Below are 16,569 nucleotides of genomic sequence, written 5' to 3'. Positions count from 1 at the left end.
TGCCCAAAATCCGCCGTTGGAATGTAAGCAATTGCGTGACGCGGATAGCCACTCTCGAGTAAAATATTCGTTTCCAGCAATCCGATGAAAGCAATTTTTGAAACGTTGTGTGGATAAAATAATGGAAAATGTTTTTTTTGTTGTTTTTTGTTTTTGTTTTTTTTGTTTAACTTAGTATAAATATATATGTTTTTTCATTTGCATTGCGACACCCACGACATCCATGATAAAGAACGTTACTATAGTACTCCGGGAAATGATTTTAACACTTGTTTATTTTATTGATTTCACTGATAACTTACAACACAGTAGCAGTTTCAGAGATACACTTAACCAATCCTCTATGATTTATTGCAACTGAATCATTGACTGACAAATAAAGTCAAGTGGAAATACCATAATTTCTATAGACTACTAACTGCGTGACGGCATCTCAGCTCTTCTAGCTGTGTAGAAAATTTGTACCTACACAATATGCTCAAACTCAGCTAGAAAACCCGGAATTCCTTGAATTGAATTAGCCGAGGAAGAAATTGCGTTTAAGTTTCAATCATACTGGGAAAAAAAATCCATCTTTTCTACTTTGGTTGTTTGATCAATTAACTGAAATTTGCAGATCGAAACACTGGTAGACAAATAAACATTACAGTGGTCGATCTAGGACTAGGTTTACAATAAAGGAGTTCCCGAATTCATCAATTTTAGAGTATTCGGATTAGTAGGGGTTTACAGTGAAAGGATATTCGGATTCTTAATCGTTTGTACACGACGATAACTCCGGGAACATTCATGATGGAATGGTTAACAAGCAGTTTGTTACCTCGACAACGAGAAACAAAATGCCTCCGAAAATAAGGCTATGGCTAGGTTGAGACAGTCTGAAGTTTTCTTTCAACTCGCTGACCACGGTACTGTTGTCCATCATGCCAGGTTCCTCCAGGTATTTACTTAGGGTTTAGGGTCGAAAACCGTCGAGGTTTTCGATCGTGCCATCGTCGTCATCTGCGCAGTAAAGTATAAATTGGGCACGGTTTCTGAGGAGTATGGCATTACCCATTATAAAAGTGATTACCTACACCTGAAACAGCACGAGGTAATCACCCAGCGACCGCCATCAAATGGCCATCAATGCGCCTACGACTCGACTACGACTGGATCATGTAATCCGCCATTTTCGTTCCACCGCAAACTCAAAAGATCACAGGCGGAAAAATATCTGGATTCGAGAGAAAATCGTTCACACGACAAAACTCTCCGGATTCAAAAGTTTTCGGATTCAAAGTTCCCACTTTAAATTCCGGATTCAAAATCTCCGGAGACACGACCAAACCGGGGGGTTTTTATTTCGGTTTCGTCCACTTTTGTGTAAATGGCAAAATCAATCCGGCACTAAAACATTCTGGATTCATCACGAATCCGGAACAATTTCCTCTAGTGTAAACCTGCAATCCTGGCCATAAGTTGTTGGGACACCTCCCATTTTTGCGCGCTGAAACCCACGATTTCAACTACGTCCTTAACGTTTTAGAACAAAAGATGAATGGAAGCAAGTACAATTGACCCCCCCCTCTCCCCTAGCAATGTTGCATGAAAATGAAGCTATTCTGAAGACTAGATTGGATGTGGGAAAAAAGGAAAAAGGGACAATAGAAAGTGGTTAGACAGTTGTGTTGGAACCAAACGCGATTGCTGAAAAATCGCTATTATTGGAATAAGACGTGAATATCTATCTTATCGTCTCTTTAGTTCGAGAATACTGTTCTAGGAGGCGAACAACTCTTGAAACGAGGCTATTCTGAGGCTATTGTCAAGGATTTTTTTTCTTCAAGATTTTTATCAACATTGACAGGGGGAGGGGGTAGGCGGGCTTGCGCGGTTTTGGTCTTAAGAGAGGCTGCCTGTGAAGTCATCTGCCGTAACTGTCCCAACACTTTTGACCAGGATTGTAGTCTTAAATGAACAGCGAACATCCATCTTGTTTTGTTCGCGGAAGTCGGTCACAGAGGAGCGAATTTCAATGAAATATATATATAATTTGATTAAGCAATTAGCCAAAAATAGGTTAGCCGCCAAAACAGTTTAGGGTTTAGCCTAACTTTAACCTTAAGTTTTAAGACTGAAGAAAAAAAGGAAAAAGCACTGAGCATTTCAGTTGTTTGAAACAGAAACATTCGCGCACAATGAACTATGTATAGTACGTGGGTAACCAGGAAAGCAATCCGTCCAGCACAGTAGTTGTTCAAATTAACAGCTTACCGAGACACTCGCACTGTCGATGCCTCTTATTTATGTCTTTTAGGATTTGTTTACTTTCTTTTTCCGACTTTTTAGCAGGAGAAAAAGCACTAAATGTGCTGGCACAAATAAAAAGGTTTAAACGAAAATCGATCCGTCGAAATCAACAAATACAAATTTACTCACTGTAGCGTTCCTTCAGATCACGTAAGGCTACAAACCAACAATATCAACTTTTCATTACGCTTAACAAATGAACTTAGAACGATTTTCTTTCTAGAACTCGTTCTTGTAATTAAAATGATCAGAGAAAGAACGACAGCCTAAAACGACATAGCAGTAACACCCGAACTCCGAGTAAATTGCTTTTAATTGGCGTTTTTAATTAACGAAATTTCCAAAGCGATGACTTTCAAAATATAAAAGTTAAAAGTGGTCCATTATGTTTTTCTTTTTTCACCCAAATGTTCTAAGATAGCCATCTACGATTTGTTGGAAACGAATTATGTATTCAGGGTGACCGCCAGAGTCACGCAATTGTTTACATTCTCACGGCGGTTCAGGGAAAAATTCATGAGAAGCACAGGCCAAGGCGGGCGACTTAAAACCATTTGCCCAGAGATATTTTTTGATTTTCAAACAGGTGGGTGTACAGTTAACCCGTATAAAGTGTTTTTATGGCATTTAAAGTTATAGCCCATAGAAAAATTTGGCGATATTTTAGTGCTATAATTCGTTTGAAACACATCGTAATATTTTCCGTTCGTGTTCGATCTCGTTTCAGGCTGAAACGAAGCCTCGATTTATTTTATTTTTCGCTCAGTCATACCATGAAGACCTGAGCTGAATGTAAAGACCATTGAAAGATTCTCAAGTAGCTGTTCTGCGGAGCGCGAAGTAATCAAATATTCGGAAAATTCAGCAAAACCGGAAGTAGATTTCGAGCCTAATCGGAAAAAAATCGTTTTTCGCAAATTTCTCCCCAAAAAAGCTGCATTAGTAGAAACTAACTATGGTCCGTTTGTTTACTAGCTAGGGCCAATCTATGGGCAAAAAATGAGCAAAATCGATTTTTCGACTTGTGCCGTTGTTTGGTCCATAATTATGGGCACTGGCTCTTAAAGTTACTTACCATTCCTAGTAAAATAGCCACCGGTTTTGAAGGTCTTGCTCCTACCGATAACCAATATCTGAAACAATTCACAAGTAATTCTTATATCTAATCTCACGACATATCGCAGTTCATAACTTATAACTTATAACTTATAACTTAAACTTATAACTGCCTTATGAAACATAATTCAGGTGACTTCTCAACTTACTTTATTCTATCCATGTTTAAGCTTGCCAGCTTTTCATTTCTGGTGTTAGGTATTGGATCGAAAGTCCCCACCTAGATGAATTGATAGATAGATTTTTGTTTCGTTAATACTCTAGTCTCGTCTTGAACTTTTACATACAGTAACATGTACAGGTCATGCACATGTGACTGTTTACACCGCATCCCAAAACAAAGCTAATAAGTTATAACCGTGGATATAAGTATTCCTCACCTGCTCCAGATATCCATAGTTTCTAGGCCTTTTTCTGTTGGTTGCCACGATGAAAAAGAAAGGCCTATTCTTGCAGCCATAGAGGGCAAAACGTAAAGTAACTATTGGAGGCTTCATGGTCGAAATAGCCTTTCAGCTAAAACAGTCAGGCGTTTCAAGCAAAAAATCGCTCAGGAGCTGGTGACTAGAACCCAGACTTCTAATGGCCAACGAACAATATGGCGGCAGAATGCAGACAGAGTAGCCATTAATTGTAAGAATGGCTGCGAGCCTTTTGATAATAAACCGCTGACCATACCCAACACTGCTGATAATACCTAGTTCACCCATTGTTTCCGTTCATTCCCCTTATTTACCTTCATTTAGCCTCATCCACGATCATTCATACACCCTCATTCACGTTCCGTCACTTGCATTCACCCTTATTCACGTTCATTCACCCTCATGTACCTTCATACACCCTCATTCACGTTCAGTCACTTGCATTCACCCTTATTCACATTCATTCACCCTCATTCACCTTCATTCACCCTCGTTCACCATCATTCACCCTCATTCACCCTAATTCACCTTCATTCACCCTCATACACCCGCATTAACCTTCATTCACCTTCAGTTCATACACCATCATTCATCCTCATTCATCTTCATACAATATCATTCACCCTCATTCACCCTCATTGACCCTCATTCACCTTCATACACCTTCATTCACCTTCATACACCTCCATTCACCTTCATAAACCTCCATTCACCTTCATACACCTCCATTCACCTTCATACACCTCCATTCACCTATCTACACCTCTATTCATCTTCATACACTTTCATACACCATTATTCACCTTCATACACCATCATTCACCCTCATTCACCTTCATTCACCCTCATTCACCTTCATTCACCCTCATTCACCATCATTCACCCTCATTCACTCTCATTCACCTTCATTCACCATCAGTCATCCTCATTCACCTTTATTCACCCTCATTCACCTTCATACACCAACATTTACGTTCATTCACCTTCATACACCTTCATTCACCTCCACTCACCCTCATCCACCTTCATACACCTTTATACACCATCATTCACCTTCATTTACCTTCATACACCATCATTCACCCTCATTCATCCTCAATCACCTTAATTCACCATCATTCACCTTCATACTCCATCACCCTCATTCACCTTCATTCACCCTCATTCACCATCATTCCCCTCATTCACCTTTATTTACCATCATTCACAATTATTCACCCTCTTGCACCTTCCTACACCACTATTCACCCTCGTTCACCTTCGTACACCTTCATTCACCATCATTCAACCTTATTCACCCTCATGCACCTTCATACCCCATTATTCACCCTCATTCACTTTCATTTACCATCATTCACCTTCATACACCTTCATTCACCATCATTCACCCTCATGCACCTTCATACACCCTCATTCATCTTAATTCACCCCCATTCGCCTTCATACACCTTCATACACCTTCATTCACTATCATTCACTATCATTCACCCTCATGCACCATCATTCACTCTCATTCACCGTCATTCACCTTCATACACCATCATTCACCCTCATTCACCTTCATTCACCCTCATTCACCTTCATTCACCCTCATTCACCATCATTCACCCTCATTCACTCTCAAGTACATTAATGCAAAGAATGTTGTAATACATTTGCAAACTTCTGTAACGTTTACACTGTAGCCCAAGAGAATTACATGCAGTGGGAATGTTTTATGAGAACTACATATTGAGCTAAGTCACCCAGCCCTGTAAGAAGGCCAGCTGTACCGCGAACAAATGTACTTATGTCCAGGATTGAGTGTACTTACAAAATTAATAATATACATGAAAAAATCAAACGATTCTGATTGGCTGAGAGCAGTGCCGTTCAAGTGTAACACGAGTGCAAATTACGCATCGTGATTTCGGATTATGCTTGACTGAACGACAATAGAATTGTTGTTTACAGTCTATCGAACTTTATCTCTGGCAATCTTTGTTAACCTTTCCTTTGTGTACTTTTGCAGTCAAAAAGCGGTTTCACCGCGTCAAATGGACAGGATAAACCTTCAGATACGGAAGGTACAGGAAACCTGAAAAATAACAGTTTAATAAGATAGAAAAACACCAAAGACATAATGATAAACAATAAAGGAACAAGGATGGCTAAGGATGGAGAAGATTAACACGGATTGCAAACTACGAATTTGAAAAATTGAGGCTAAACTTTTCAATTTGCGCAAACCGTGACTGAGCTCCTTTAAATAAGCTTAATTTTGGCTATTTCCGTAAAAAAAAATCACGAGAAATTATGAGAACTAAAGAAAATGTTAAAAAGAAACCGAACAAATGGCAAGATTTAAATTCTACAAAGAAACTAAATTCTAGATATAGAAGCGCTAAATTAAAATACCGTAGTGCAGCACGTTCTTTCCACCGTACTTCGTCCGCAGGAATTTTTACGCTCAAAATTAAAAATGTTGGTTGTATCGACGGTTAGATCTTCATGCGATTGCGTAAGCTTATTCATTGTCAGAGTAAAGTTTTTCTTCCAAAGATAATTTCCAAAGACGTGAAAAAGAGGTAAGAAAATTGAGTATGCGTCATAATTTGCGCGCGCATAAATTTCGTCATTATTAAAGTTGAATTATGACGCAACTGTAATTATTTAGCTGGACCAAAAGTACGTTTTACGACGCTTCACCGCGGTGTTCTTGTCTATGGGATTTTCGACAGTTAGAGGCCAATTTCGATTTATTAAATGTCTTACTTAGCTCCGAGGCTTAGGAGAATAAAACAAAAGAGACCGCCTCGGGTCTAATTGATGAATAATTAACTTCTTTTTTTAATTTTCCGTTAAGCCTCGCGGAGCCAAGTTACAATTTTAATATATCAAAATTGGCCTATTAACTACAAACATAGCATATTCGGATCAAAATTCCTTTCACGTGCGTGTTTTTCTCCCAAGTTGCTCATTTTTCACAATTCAAAGCACACAATCTTAACGTGGGATGCATTTCTTTTGTTCAAAGCATATTTCTCGTGGCTGTAATGAATTTTAATGTGGGTAGATATAAAGAAGTGTAGAATGACACACCCATTTTAGCGTCGGTCGCCGTTGCATTGAAGGCAAGGGCGAAGACATCTTAGTCGCTGTGCTCCCTTCAGGCAAGTCCATGTTTTCTTTATTTATCGCCGTTGAATTGAAGGCAAGGGCGAAGACATCTTAGTCGATGTGTTTCCTTCAGGTAAGTCTACATTTTCTATAGCTAGTTACGTGTCCTAGCTGTTTCCCCCGTCTTTCAATTTGATCATTTAATGGTATAGTAAAACTTTCCTCAATGCTGTGAAAGCTTCGAGGGGCATGTGTTTTTCCTTGACACCGAAGATTGCATTTAGGCGAAGTTGAAAAACCGAATACCAAACATTTCTCTTGTGGGTAACTGAATGATTATTTTTAACAAAATGTTTGTTTACAGCTTGATAATCTGCTTGGTTTGCCGTTTGACTTTGTCATTCGCAATTTGTTTCGTCACCTCGGAGCGCCACCATGTACACTCTATTTAACTGTTACAAAAAGAGAAAATTCCAACCGCCTTTGCCTTTGCTCTGATACGAAGAGAACAGTTATGTAGTTATATCAAAACCTATAACTAATCTTCAGTTCGTTCCCACTGCAGTGTACCACTTTGTTGGTAGTCGTTTAAAAGTGTTATTCCACATTTTGAGGGAGTTTTGTTACGTGCAAGGCCGATAGACGTCCGTTAACTGATACTGATACTCATTCAAGTCAGTTTTGCTAGAGTCAACACGCGAAAAACTTAACCATGACTTTCCTGTTTTTTCACAAGGATTGACCAGAGGTAGTAATGTTGTATTCAAAGGAATTGAATTGGAGTGACAGGCGTCATTCACCAATTCAAATGAAGTGTAGCACGACCAGCTATGGACTCCTGGCAAGTTTCATGTTGACAACAACTCCGTTGAAGTTCAGATAAGTGAATCACAGTTGTCGCTAGATTTCATTTAATATAATCTTTTGAAGTTTTGCAGCTAAGTCCAGTTTAGGGGCATTCAGACGTGACATTAGAACCGGTTTGCAATTTAATAAAGAATGTGACCGATTTCAAAATGAGTGCATGTCGCTGGTAATTTTGTATGCCTTGGTGCTGAATGTTTCGTAATTTTAATGGACGAGTCTCGTGTTTGGACGTATTTTTGCTTAAAATTAACCCACAGACAAAAGTGACACGTATTTATTTATTTCGTACCATTAAGTTAAAACATTTTTCATTTATCTTACAAATACAGGAAATCGTGTACCGAGTCTAAGATCTTACGATTTGGTGGCACTAAAGCTTTACTGTTTTTTTTTTTGACATAATCCATTCGTAGAATGCTTCAGTTTATCGTCCTGCGATCATGTTTTTCTGTTTAAAAAAAGAATTTTTTGAAATCCATAGCAAGAATCTAAGAACTTCTAACTTATTGACTACACTGGCAAATTCGTTTATTAATTCTAAAAAAAATTTATCTGAGCTGAGGCTAACTGACGAGCCTATAGGCGTAGTTCAATGAGGAAAATGAGCAAAAAATAGCAAAATTCTCAGCGCAGGAAAAGATTCGCAAGCTCGTTAGGCTAGCTATATTGTTATTTGTTCGCCAACACGAGAGCAATTGGCTTTTGAAACAAAGAACTGTTTGGTTTTACAAAAATTGAATTCAAAACAATTGACGTCAATGTCTGCAAGCAGTGAATATTGCTCTTTATCTCTGATCCGTTGACAGAAAAACTTATTGCCAGAATGTTGTCATGGAAATCAAACGCAGATGAATCCGATGGATTGACCACACACTTCCCATGGTTGCCTAGAGATGGACACCAACTGGCAACAGCAAACCTGGTCGGCCAAAAACCACCTGGCGCCTGCCATGAGCTCAATGAGGAACAACATATCGTACAAAATAGAGATGTAGATGGATTCTGGCTGCCTTGTGTCCCACAGAGAACGAAGAGGATTAATTTAAAAAGTAAGTAAATCAACCTTACAGCATATCTTTTATCGTAAATGGCTGCTGTCCTTCATTATCAACTCATTCTTACGCTACCAAGTTGAATAGAAATACATGAAAGATGAAGCGTTGTTCCAAATCGATTGTTTTAATTTGTGACGGCCATTTATTATAGTTCAACTTTCTGACCACAACATGCCAACAAGTTTTTGGGTGAGCAAGTTATCTGTCCATGAAATAATCATAAGTAAACCTAGGTGTTTAAATAACTAAAGTTGCTGCCGTTTGCTCTGCTATCTCCAGGATGACCAAAGATGTGTTGAAGGACAGTTCACGAGTTTCTGGATTTATTCATCAACCTTAATTAATTGAATTTCAGCAACGTTGACTGAATTTTGGATGGCAGTGTGCAGAGCTTCACTTCTGGCGTACGATCGATGACTATTGGAAAAACATCTCAGCTCAGATAAGTAGAAAATGGTTTTCGTATCTTTACACTCCAAGAGTGTTAAAAATCTTAATTCTGATTGTAAAATTGATAGATTTTCAAGTTTTGTACCATTGCTGCATATAAGCGTACGGTTGTCTTGTTGTCCAGAAAATGCCATAATTTATATCAGTACAATACACGTGCACTGTATTATGTTCGATAATAATTATTACAATGAGACTACCGTTTGTTTTGGAGGACAAACGCGTGGAGGACAAAAGCGTGGAGGGTGGAGTTATTATGTGAAGGAAAATCTTGCACTTTTCATTTTACGTTCTTGGAATTTTAAGCGTCTGAAAACGTTTAGGTGAAGAGGAGAATACCACGACGTAAATATTCATAAAAAAGATTCTTTAATAATCATTAAATCCAATTTTAATAGCAAGCTTATATTATAACCAAGTTAGAAAGCATTGTCCTTGATTCTTAGAAGCGCGAACAATACAACCCATCGTGGATTCCATGGGAATTCTATTTCATTTTTGAAGAAAATGCTAAAATTCGAAAACATATCAAAGCACTACTGTTTTCTGAAAATTTACATAGTTATCAACTGTATCTAACACTGCTGTAAATGTATTAGTTGACAAGGTAGTGTTGATTAAATATTCTTTTTTCTGTCTCTCTCGCTCCAGGCGGCTGATATATCACTGTTGACAGAAAGGGTGGCCATCTTGGATCGCAATGTACCGTTGGACTCTGGCACAAGTTGACTATTGGAAACATCAAATCTCAGATAAGTACATTATTTCTACTCTCGTTAACTTTTGACAGTAGCAGCGAAAGAATTATGAAAATCTCAGAAACTGATAAACTAGAAAATATTGTCTTCATGAAGAACCAAATTCTTAGAACTAATATTAACAACAATATGAGAAAATCAGTAACGAGAATACACATTTTGAGCATGGAATGTACTTAAGAGTTACCACTTTGAAAAACTAAATTCTCAGAGTTAACATTTAAAACAATATGATAAAACCAGTAATGAGAATATACATTTTGAGCATGGGATGTGTTAAAAGTTACCACTCAGTTCGTTATGCTGAAGGTCAACCTGAAACCATCGAATATTATTTCTCGTAATTGTTTTTTTCAAGGCATTGATGAAGACCATAACCAAAAGTTGTGGAAATTGAGATAAGGGAAAAAAAGTATTTTGCTAAATTGAGAACAATGGTGGTTTCTTTTTGAGAAAAATTTAAATGAAGAGGAAGTGGTAGTAAGTAATTAATACATGGCCGCAGCTTATCAATAAAATCATCTCGTGAATGCTCACTAGTTTTCCCATTAAGCCGAGATAAATGATACATCGAACTGTCGTTTTGCATGTATATATCCTTTGCATTTGAGTAGTATTCTCGAGAATAAAAAGTGAAGTATCTCAATTGAAAGATTTTAATCTTCCAGTTCGTCACTTCTCACACATTGCAAACTTCATGTAAGAGTACTGTTTGTACAGCCGTATAACTCTTGACGGTATCACAATGAGCCAAATTAAAAGTAAGATTGCTCTAAAAAGGACTTCTTCTGTTTTTTGTTTGTTTGTTTGTTTGTTTGCTTTTGTCGAGTAAAGAAGGATTTTAAATCTTGAAAAAAATCTTGGAAACGCACAGCTAGTCAGAGAACCGGACTACAATAGATCGTTTTCACTGTCGTGCAATAGGAAAAAAACAAGGAAATTTGATCTTATTGAAGATAAATAAAGAAGACTCCTCTCCAGGTTTTAGGCCTATGCGCCGTCCCAAACTTCAGTTATTTGCCTAAATGTTTTGCACAAATTTAAAGAGCTCAGTATGGTGCCGCCGTATTGGTGTACCTCCGTGGTACACCAATTGGCGAATCTTTGTTTACAATATTTGCCCCATAAGTGATACAGTTTCTGATGGAAATTCTGAATATTGAAAGGGCATAGCACGATCAACTGTGTCAAGGAATTTGAGCTCGATGTATTGAATAATGTTTGAGCGAAGCGGGTTTAAAAACTCAAAATTTAACAAAGAATGTAAATGCTCATTAGGGCGTTTGCCACCCAGAAATTTGGCGGTTTTTGAAGGCCAATTTCTCCTCGAATATTTTTGCCAAAGAGCCAAAAGTTTCACCAATTACTAAATTTCACAAGGTCTTTAAATTGTTGTAGTCAATTCGTGTCTAGCGTGATGCCTTCTCCGTGCATAGTAGTATGTCAATGAGGAAAAATGTAAAAAAATGACCTCAGCAAAGATTCGCCAATATGGCAGCCGGAAAATAGTGTGACAATCTGGATCTTCTTGGTTATCTAGGCCATTGATTGCCTATTCTGCACAAACCAACATATGAACACTTAACTGCTACTTTTATTTCACGAAGGGCTAAAAATCATGAGATAAGTATATATTTTTCGACAAACGCGATGTTCCGCACTGCCATAACTCTAAAATTCAAAATGCACTTGTTACCAAACGAAGGACACCATTGCGCTGAAATGCTGTCAAGGTGTATAATTTTCGCACCTCTTATGCCTGATGAGGATAGAAACTCTGGTGGTTCTTTACGTTTGGATTTAAACGCTTGATGACGTCACATGAAAACGTTCCACTGAATTGAGCATAGAATAATTAAAGTTGCCTTATTCAGATCTAATCATTAATTAGTTCTACAATAATAATTAAGACAAAATCCGAGAGGAAATCGAGCAATTTCAGTTTTTATTGGACAAAAAGCTCCATCCAGAGTAATTCTAAGTATCTTGCAGTCCTTTCTGCATTTTCTAAAAGGTTACGATATAAATAGTTGCTTGAAAGAACACCGAAAACCATTTCCCATGGAAATGTGGGAAAATAAGTTTCAACGTTTAGAGAAATTGTGCAAGCAAAGGTAAACCTTCATCATCAGTTTCATTTCACCAGTAATTTCAAGTATTTCATATGAACTTCAAAATCTGTTTCAGTCGACATTTGGTGTCGTTAGAAATAATTTCCTTTGAGAAGATGTTTAAAACAGTCGCACAGCCGTTTGCAATACGATGTGAATAATCTCGGTACAAAGTTTTTTTCCACTTGTTACTCAGACGTCTTGTAGATTCCTTCTTAATTACTCGGAGGAAGATTATTGAATGAACTTGGTGAGCAATTGTAAAAGGAGACCATGAAACAACTTTCATACCGTTACTGGAATTTGTTAACACAGGATTTGGCAATGTGACTTCTACCAGTACCAGAGTATACAAGCTTATTGAAGTGCCTTTGCAATTAATTTTCAACTTGTTTTTTTACTTGCATAATGTTTACATTAATGGAACCCTGAGTGGTTTCTTTTTTCATCACGGCATTCTTATGGAAGCACGTAAGGATACGTTTTTGAATATTTTAACCGACCCACCCCTCCAAAAGAATGAAAAACGGCCAAAATATATAGGGACTTTCAGAATATATTTAGGTGATTTCAGAATATATTTGCACATTGACCATTCAAAATCTGTGCAATGTCTTCTTTGGGGGGTTAAATCTTTCACGGGCTCGTAGATAGATCAGAAAGAGAAAATGTTTTTTAAAAAAAATTGCTATGAATTAATTTAGGTCTATCGGTTAAATTTCACGGAGAAAACGTTTTTTCGCAATTTGCGATGAGTTCTCTTTCATCAAATTTTCTCTCATCAAATGTTCGTGATACAATGTTAACCGAAAACTGAAGTTCATTTAAAAATTTAATAAAGCAAAATTGTACTTATTAGAGTGTTTCATGTGAAAAAACGTTTTGAATGACATTCCAATGGGGGAAAGGAGCATTGTTGACTGGCCGTATTATCTATTGGACGAAACTTTGTGCTAAAATATTCAGAAAATACAAATTTTAAAGAAGACTCATGAATTATTATAACTGATCATAAAACGTAAATTGAAACTGTGTTAACACAACAATATTAAAGACATGATACAAGGTCAGCTAGACGTCGAACTGGAAATCCTTGGAAAAAAACGCGGATGATATAATTAGTAAATGGAATTTCTGTCGCTTATTTAAATCGACTTGAAAGATTCTACTTCTTGACTGGTTTTAAACTCACTACTTTGTTTTCAATTTCATTGGAAACTGCATGCGAAAACCTCTGTTTTTTATACATGAAAGAATGAATTTTGAGTTGTGGATAAGAAATGAAATAGTTAGCTTAAGCAACGACGATACCTACGCCAGGGACGACTCTTAGGAAGAAAAATGATATTTCTAATCTCGTAACAATCTGGATATCTGCTCCGTACCCCAATCAGTACTTAAAACTTGCTCAAACTAAATATGTAATGCCAGCGATCCATTCCAAAAAGAAATACAAAAAATTTGCCATCCCGACCAACGTTCTTCAAAATGCACAGAACCTGTTCATGTCACATTACGGCTACAAAATGCACAAAGACTTAAAACGCACGTGCACAGCCATTGTTCTACTCAATAAACGTTTTGTTTGGTGACGTTTTCGTTGCTGTTTTATGTTTTTTTTTCTTCATTTGGGATTTTTTATTTCCACAATTACATCAATTACAATCCTTTTTTTAACAATTAATTTACAGAAGAACGAATAAAGTTTGGTTTACAGAAGTTAACAATGACACCATATTGAATTAAGAAAAAAAATTTTGTCAATTCTTATCTTCATACTTATTTAACTTAACGATTTTCCTTAATGATAGCGTTGTCTACTATAATTATTAGTTAAAATTGCTTCCTCAAAGATCTTCTATTATTCTTTAAACAATTTAGTTTTATTCGATTTGAAATGTGTTTTTCAGTTTCATATTTAATTACCTAAATTCTTATGAAGTGGCTCAAGGAAGGTAATGTTTCTCTACATCGACAAGTCCACAAGAGAGATTTTCCTAAAATTACTATATAATTAAATAGATCCATCTCCTCCTCAAAAGACCCAACAATAACATTGCAATATGTAAGCGAGAGGCTTCTGCAACTCTTGATTGTGCTCAAAACCTTTTTCATTAACCTCATGCCAAAAAGAATATGAAAAAGAACAACCGAACAAAATATGGGATATTGTTTCCGTTTGCTGATTACAGATGCAGTTGGGATTAGAAACGTATCCTATTTTACACAGGCGGTCATTAGTAAACAGAACAGAATTCAACACTTTGTACCGAAAGGAGCGTAGATACGGTTCATTAGCAGCCCTCACTGGCAGAAGAAATGCATCTGAAACTTGCTTGTCATCAAGGCTAAATTCTTTCTTTAGCTTGACCCATTTACTTGGTTTTCCAATTTTTGTTTTATAGGAAAACAATAGTCAAAGTCACATTAGCGTTTGCCTTTACTGTGCAACGCAATGTTAAAAGATTGGAAAAAAAATGAGCAATCATTATCAACACAATATTAAGATTAATAAATTTCTACGTGACTGAGACTGCCCTTCCGTCCAAAAAGTTTTCGTTGCCGTTGCCGTCGTGGTTTGCTTGAGCTCCCTAATGTCCGGAAAGTTAGAACACACGGGTAACTGGGAGCGTAAGGCGGTGTTTCGTAAGACATTTCCGTAAATTCAAATTTATAATCATATTACCTTTGTGGGATAACTGCTTGCAAATGATTTGTTTCTCCGCCTCTTTTAGCGTAATTCCGAGAGTAGTTAACGCAATTTTCCTGTGTTTATTTTTCTTTGGTGACATCAGACAATAAGTGTTTCTGATTTTCGTGAGTGGATAATTTCCAGCTAGAACTGATACGAAAAGTAAGTGTTCCATGAGTGGTGAATTCAATGTTTGGGCGTTAACAGGGTCTGAAGACAGATGTCAGCGAGGCATCAATTCTAAACCAAACCCGGTTGTTCACTGCATCACATGACTAAAAAAATGTATTATGGTTATGTTTGACAAAGGGAAATTGTGACAGGCGAGAGAGTTTACAAAACTGTTTGGCTACGTATATACCAGCCCAAAGGGAAATAAATAGACGGCTTTCTTGTCAATTTCAAATTAAAAACTGACTCTTCGTATATCACTTGCACAAAAAAGTGACTTGACTCAGCTCGAAAGCTCATTTCAAGGGCACCGCTTTAAATATTGCAAATGAGCCAACGGATAATAAAGTTATAAAATTGACAGTGGATCAGCAATTAAATCTCTTGACTGAATTAAGACATTGCCAAAGAGTCTGGTGATGAGAATAAATAGTAAATCAACTATGACATATTGTCTTGATGTCAAAATTTACAATATTTATTGCCAAATTTTCATCTTTCGCATACAAAAATCTACGAGAAAGAATGTAGCAACTAAGTATTGAATGTTTCATACTTTTAAGTGGAAAAAATATCAAACGTAAGATTTATTTTGCCAAATCGCTCGCATTGTGGGCTGAAATAGCGCCACAAAACACCAGCAACAGATTGTTTTCAGTCGTGTGTCGTGACGAAAGCTGACTCTATGCATTATTAAAGAGGAGGCTAGGTAGAAGAAATGTACAATTTACCATCTCTTTGCGGCGTTCTTATTGGAAAAGGTCAGAGAAAAGAATTGGATTTACGTGTTTGAAAACTTTGTTTAAGTTCAATCTTGACACCAAATTTGCGGTACATATTCAAGAAGGGAAATCGATGCCCCCAGAATAACCATTACGTTTGATTTAGGAATTCTGGCTTTATAAATTACCCACAGACAGGTTGTAAGAACTGTTCTTGTGGCATATTGTGTAGATTTCATCTCGATACAGTCGCATTAAAGAGCATTAAATGAAGCGGCTGCAATTTGTGGCAGCTCGACTTACCATGTTTTTTTAAGAAACTAAATCAGTGACGACTAAGATGTTCAACGACAAAACAGGAAAAAAATTCCAAAGTAATACCAGGAGTGCGAATTTAATTCCTTACATGGTACAGTCACATGAAAAATGATAAGGAAAAACAGTACTTTTGTTTTAAGCGTCCTGTACAAAAAGAGTTAAGGTTGTGAAGTTCTTAACCAGTGATTTGTAGAAGAAAAAGTGAGAAACTTGCTGAACTGTAATTCAGAGGTGGATTGTTTATAAATTCAAGAGAAAGATATCTTTGCCATTTCGGTGCAAACGAAGATGTAATTTTCCAGCATACGCTCCGCTCCAGTTTTCACGTATTGTTCCTAGAAAGCGATAACAAATTCAAGTTAAAAAGTCGTTCATCACTGAAACGTGTTATGTCGATTATAGAAATGAACTCTATTATTTCTAAGAAATAGTGATCAACAGCTCATTTCTCCTTTCACCAGATGATGAGAATTTCAATTAATTTCAGTTAATTACA

General features: G+C 37.0%; 2 protein-coding genes across 2 annotated transcripts in view; both read right to left on the bottom strand.

Annotated features, from left to right (window-relative positions):
• LOC145487795 (uncharacterized) overlaps window positions 1-16,569 on the bottom strand; it is a 167,839-nt gene that overhangs the window by 114,932 nt on the left and 36,338 nt on the right. The window lies entirely within an intron of this gene.
• On the bottom strand, window positions 3,155-4,523 carry LOC145487828 (small ribosomal subunit protein bS16m-like). Its single transcript, XM_081466625.1, has 3 exons — window positions 3,789-4,523; window positions 3,558-3,628; window positions 3,155-3,425 (listed from the first exon to the last, which is right to left on the bottom strand). Exons 1-3 carry the CDS (start codon window positions 3,903-3,905, stop codon window positions 3,338-3,340), a joined length of 276 nt encoding a protein of 91 aa, XP_081322751.1. The 5' UTR covers window positions 3,906-4,523; the 3' UTR covers window positions 3,155-3,337.

Source organism: Orbicella franksi, chromosome 1 (assembly GCF_964199315.1).
Source record: "Orbicella franksi chromosome 1, jaOrbFran1.1, whole genome shotgun sequence".
Classification (NCBI taxonomy): Eukaryota; Metazoa; Cnidaria; class Anthozoa; order Scleractinia; family Merulinidae; genus Orbicella; species Orbicella franksi.
Note: the sequence above shows the minus strand (reverse complement) of the source record. Positions and strands in the feature narration are given on the sequence as shown.